Source organism: Arachis duranensis, unplaced genomic scaffold, assembly GCF_000817695.3.
Source record: "Arachis duranensis cultivar V14167 unplaced genomic scaffold, aradu.V14167.gnm2.J7QH unplaced_Scaffold_226420, whole genome shotgun sequence".
Taxonomy (NCBI): Eukaryota; Viridiplantae; Streptophyta; class Magnoliopsida; order Fabales; family Fabaceae; genus Arachis; species Arachis duranensis.
This window is the reverse complement of record NW_026264795.1, coordinates 1-5,977: the sequence shown is the minus strand read 5'-3', so window position 1 is coordinate 5,977 and position 5,977 is coordinate 1. Positions and strand designations below refer to the sequence as shown.

General features: G+C 40.3%; 1 protein-coding gene across 1 annotated transcript; it reads right to left on the bottom strand.

Annotated features, from left to right (window-relative positions):
• Positions 1-797: 797 nt before the first annotated feature.
• On the bottom strand, positions 798-1,529 carry LOC107472647 (uncharacterized). Its single transcript, XM_016092149.1, has one exon. It carries the CDS (start codon positions 1,527-1,529, stop codon positions 798-800), a length of 732 nt encoding a protein of 243 aa, XP_015947635.1.
• Between the last annotated feature and the right edge of the window lie 4,448 nt (positions 1,530-5,977).

Here is a 5,977-nt window from a genome sequence, read left to right as displayed (position 1 = left end):
CCTTAAAGAATGGCTTAAAATCACTTCAAAATACTTAGGATTGATCTCAAACTTGTTGGAGTCAATTCCTATGCTTTTGTACCTTTGAAAACAAGTTTTAAACCATTTGGCTAGCATCGAATTGCAAGATGTGCATCAAAACATTTTGTGAGTGTGTGTTGAGAGATTTAGCAATTGGTTCTTAACAAGAAGTTACCTAAGTCCTAAGACACTATACTTGTCTTCAAATGTTGTGGACTTGAGTTTCTTGTTGTTGTTGTGTTGCTTTCAACTCTTCATTCCTCAACGTTGAATGTTGGTTGATCTTTCAATCATGCTTGTTCATTCAAGTTGTTTGTTGGTTTGTCTTTCATGTCGTTTGTTGGTTTGTCATTCATCAAAACCTACGAATACAAACTTCGCATACAGGCAACATGATTTACAGGTTCTAAGTTAATTACCTTAAATCCTAATTTGTCACTTCTATCTAAAGTAAAAAATAAACGCAATGTCATAATATTTTATAGAATAATTGAAATTACATTAGCGATTTCGCGATTACCTCCACCTTTTGGTGACCGACCGGCACCCTGAGTTCTCCCTTGTGGACAGTTCCAGGATATATACCCAAGACGACCGCACTTATAACATAAGTCCGAACCAAAATGACACGGCCTATTTGGGTGATAGCTTTCGCATTTTTGACAACTTGAATCATCTGAAGAAGCCGCTGACTTTTTTCCTTTTCTCTTAAATTCTTAGCCCCTTGGTGAGAAGTTCTGATTATGTTCCCTTCGGTGAAATTCCCGGCCATCATTTCATTCTATAGCAGCCTTCTTTAAACATTCTTCTGCAATCCTACTCTTGTTTACCAGGTCTGAAAAAGCTCTTATCTCCATCGGGCCCACTGTACTCAGTATGTCACTCCGGAGTCCTCCTTCATATTTAATGCACTTCCATTCCTCAAAGTCTCCCGGATCACCCTGACAAATCTTGGAAAATTGACATAATTCCTCAAACTTGTTTGTATATTCGGCTACAGACATTTGACTCTGCTTCAATTGCAACAATTCAAGCTCCTTAGCTGTCCTGACTGAATTGGGGAAGTACTTTTTGTAGAATTCTAACTGAAAGGCATTCCAAGGTATTGCAATGTCGTCTTGCTGCAGCAAGCGTCGCGTACCTTGCCACCAATGCTGGGCTTTACCCGTTAACTGATAAGTTACAAATTCAACACGTTGATTTTCAGGAACTTGTTGTGCTTGTAAAGACCATTCCATCGCCTGAAACCAGTTGTCTGCCTCTGTGGGGTCCGTCGTCTCTCTAAAGATGGGCTGGTTTACCTTCAGGAAGGTTGCTAAGGTCATTGGCCCCTTTTCTCTGTCACCGCCATTCCCATTACCGACTTGATTCCCTAATGCCGCAGCCGTAGCGTGCATAGTAGCAGCCATATTCTCTAGGGCATTCGTAAAGTTCGCGAGATTATTCTCAGGTTCCGTATTACTAGCCCTATCTCTCCCTCGATCGTGATCGCGTCCATGAGTCGCCATTTGGTTCCTGTTCATACCAAACAAGTGATATCAAGGTGATTAATTTCAATATCGCAAGTCTAGTACTTCAAAGTTCAAAATGCATGCTCATAACTTTATGCTATGTATATCAGGCAGATATCCTAAATAGCACATAAACATGACTCAGAGTATGCTCAGAAGCATAGTCAGTCTATCCCTCAGGCTCTACAGGAACGAACTGCTCTAATACCATAATGTAACACCCTACTGATGACTGCGCATCATGTACCCTTTTTCTTATCTAAATGGACCATAAAAAGAGCATAATCTCATTAAATCAATGCAATTTCATGAATCAAATGATATATATTATGGTACATTGCTTTGAAATGGGTTTGTGCTGAATTTTAGGTGAAAAGAGCAACAAAAGGGGAAGGAAATAACAAATAAAGCTAGGCGTGTGAAGCTGGGCATGCCACTTGAAGCTCTGGGCGTGGCACGCCAAGCTTTTGAACCAACTCTCAACAATGGGCGTGCCACTTGGAGCTCTGGGCGTGGCACGCCAAGTTTGTGAAGAAAAGTCTCAAAGAGGGCATGCCAGTTGGTGTTTTGGGCATGGCACGCCAGGCTTAAGTTCCAGAGGAGTGATTTTGAGCCCCACTATGGGCATGGCACGCCAAGAAGTGGGCGTGGCACACCGGGGCATATGCCAGCCTGACCTTCTCTCATTCAAATGAAGATATCATGAGTTACACAATTCTAAATGGAGTGATTCCAGTGCGAATGGAAAGTAGACATCCAGGGCTCTCCAACCATATAACACTTTATAATGGACATTGGAATTGATGACGATATTGACCCCGAAATCACAGAGAGCAAAAGACGTCACTGCAGAGTTACCAGTTTGACCTCTTCTTCTTCAAAGGGACATAACTTGAGTTGTAGATATTCAAATGAGGTGATATTGGTAGTGTTAGAACGCTGACATCAAGAGCTTTTCAAAGATATATAATACTTTTGGATAAACTTTAAAACTGGAGGTGAAAAAGGCTATTATTTCAGCATTACAAAACCTGGGCGTACCACGTGGTATCGAAGGCGTGGCACGCCAGCTCAAGAATCTCACTACGGCGTGCCATTTGAAGCTTTGGGCGTGGCACGCTAGTTCTAAAGGCCAGAGAGGAGATTTTGGTGCATCATTGAGGCGTGGCACGACAGTTTTGGGCGTGGCACGCCAGAAGTGGGCGTGGCACGCCGAGCTACCTGACAAACTGACCTATCCACCTTCAAATAGGCATAACTTGAGCTATAGTGGTCCAAATGCGTTGATTTCAAAGGCGTTGGAAAGCTAACATCCAGGGCTTTTTAAAATTATATGATAATTCATAGTGGACATTCATTTTGAGGCCCAACCTACTCCATACTTTCAACATTGCAGAGTGGGTCATACTCCAAAGAGCAAAATCAAGTGGGAGTGGCACTTGAAACCACACGCCAACTTCTCCCTGTAGTCCCAAACCTTCAATCAAGCCCACTCCAACTATCATTCAAGCCCCACTCATCAATCAATCAAGGCTGCAAGAAGAGTCTAGAATAGTTTATTTTCATTTCATTGTAATTTGCTTTTAATTTCATTTAAGTTTGTAATTTTGGAGAGCCTATATAAAGGCCTTAGTTTCATAGAATTACTTATGCTGGATTGGGGGAAGTCTTAGGACCCTCTCCGTTCACCATTAATTTCTTCTTTTTTCTTTCTTACTTTGTAAATAATTTAGTTATGAATTACTAACTCTTTCCATTGGGAAGGAGAGCTCTATTGTTTTTCAATGGATTGATTGTTTTTATTCTTCTTCTTCTATTCATCTCTCGTTGATTTACTAGAAAGAATTTCATTCATCATTCTAGCATTCAATTAAAAAGGGAAAGAATGAGAAAGCTGAAGGCTCTGAGTACCAATGACAATTCATTTGTCAAGTACTTGTGGTGTTTCTGTATTAAGCAAAAAGCTTGAAAACAAAACACTTAGAGTCAAGGTTAGGCTCAAGTGCAAAAACACTCCCTCAAAGCTCAAGGCTCTGAGCATCAATGATTAGGGAGTAAAGAAAAGAAACAAATGAGCTTAAAGAATCCTCTAATTAAATTCTTGTGGTGCTTATGTATCAAGTGGTAATACTTGAAAATAAAGCATTTAGAGTCGTAGCTTTCAACACATGGTGCAAAGCACCCAAAAAGTTAAGCTAAGAAAAGAATAAAAAGCTTGTTTCAAGGATGGAACATAAAGAAAAAGATTTCATAAACTGAGCTAGATAGAAGCAACAATCATTTGAATGTCTTTTGTGATTGTAGCATGCATGCATAAGAAACTAGCCAACCATGAACATAAAAATTGCTACTCTTTTCACCTTAGTTTGTCGAACTCTATTTCATGATTCTTTATTTGCTTGGGGACAAGCAAAATTTAAGTTTGGTGTTGTGATGACTGCGCATCATGTACCCTTTTCTTATCTAAAAGGACCATAAAAAGAGCATAATCTCATTTATCAATGCAATTTCATGAACTAAATGATATATATTATGGTACATTGCTTTGAAATGGGTTTGTGTTGAATTTCAGGTGAAAAAAGCAGCATAAAGGGAAGAAAATAACATATGAAGCTGGGTGTGCCACTTGAAGCTATGGGCGTGGCACGCCAAGCCAACATTCCAGCAAAGAAGGTTGAAGAATTTCACATGGGCGTGCCACTTGGAGCTCTGGGCGTGGCACGTAAAGTTGTGAAGCCAAGTCTCAAAGAGGGCATGCCATTTGATGCTATGGGCGTGGCATGCCAAGTTTGTGAAGCTAAGATGTCAAAGAGGGCATGCCACTTGGTATTTTGGGCGTGGCACGCCATGCTTAAGTTCCAGAGGAGTGATTTTGAGCCTCACTATGGGCGTGGCACGCCAAGAAGTGGGCGTGGCATGCCGAGGCATATGCCAGCCTAACCTCCTCTTATTCAAATGAAGATATCTTGAACTACACAACTCCAAATGAGGTGATTCCAGTGCCATTAGAAAGTAGACATCCATAGATTTTCAACCATATATACCACTTTATAATGGACACTGGAATTGAGGAAGATATTAACCCTAAAAATACAAGAAGAAAAATATGTCACTACAGAGTTACCAGCCTGACCTCTTCATTTTCAATGCAGCATAACTTGAGTTGCAGAGGTCCGAATGAGGTGATCTTGGTGGGGTTGGAAAGCTGACATCAAGAGCTTTCTAACGATATATAATATTTTATGGTGGATGTTAAAAATAGAGGTGAAAAAGGCCATTATTTCAGCGGTGCAAAATCTGTGCGTGCCACTTGATATTGAAGGCGTGGCACGCCAGCTTTATTTTCATAATGGGCATGCCACTTGGAATTCTGGGCATGGCACACCAGTTTTAATGGACAGAAAGGAGATTTTGGTGCATCATTGAGGGCGTGGCATGCCAGTTTCATAACATATGGGGCGTGGCACGCCAGAAGTGGGCGTGGCACGCCGGGCTACTTGACAGACTGACCTAGTCACCTTCAAATAGACATAACTTGAGCTACAGAGATCCAAATGAGTTGATTTCAAAAGAGTTGGAAAGCTAACATCCAGGAATTTCTAAAATTATATAATACTTCATAGTGGACATTCAATTTGAGGCGCAAACAACTCCATACTTTCAACGTGGCAAAGAAGGTCATACTCTAAAGAGCAAATTCAAGTGGGCATGGCACTTCAGCTTCTTCCTGCAGCCCCTAACCTTCAACCAAGCCCACTCCAACTCTCATTCAAGCCATTATTGTCAACCAATCAAGGCCACAAAAAGCATCTAGAATAGTTTATTTTTATTTCATTGTAATTTGCTTCCAATTTTATTTAAGTTTGTAATTTAGGAGAGCCTATATAAAGGCCTTAGTTTCATAGAATTGGGGAATCTTTGTGAGATCTTTTGGACAATTTGGAGGAGTAAGTCTTCGGACCCTCCTTTCCACCATTCTCTTATCCTCTTCCACTTTCTTACTTATAAATATTTTAGTTATGAATCACTAACTCTTTCCATTGGGAAAGAGAGCTCTATTATTTTTCAATGGATTAGATTGTTTTTATTCTTCTTCTTCTCTTCATCTTTCTTTGATTTGCTAGAAGAAATTTTGTTTTAATGTTAGTGTTCAATCATCTTGAGAAAGAGGTTGAATGCAAATTGGATTTTATGTAAACCTTGGAAGAGGAATCATAAAACCATGCCTGAAATTCCTTCTCACACTTGAGTAGAATCTGGGTTTTGGTGTTTGGATATGGTGACATATAATCCACCCATTACTTGGACCTATGAGAATGTGTGGTATAATCAGGAAACAAGCTTCATCTTCTCTCATGAACAACTAGACCAAGGAATTGGCTATTGATCAAGATTGGGGAGATTGAGTTACCAAGGAATTGGGACTCAATCACTCATGATTGCCA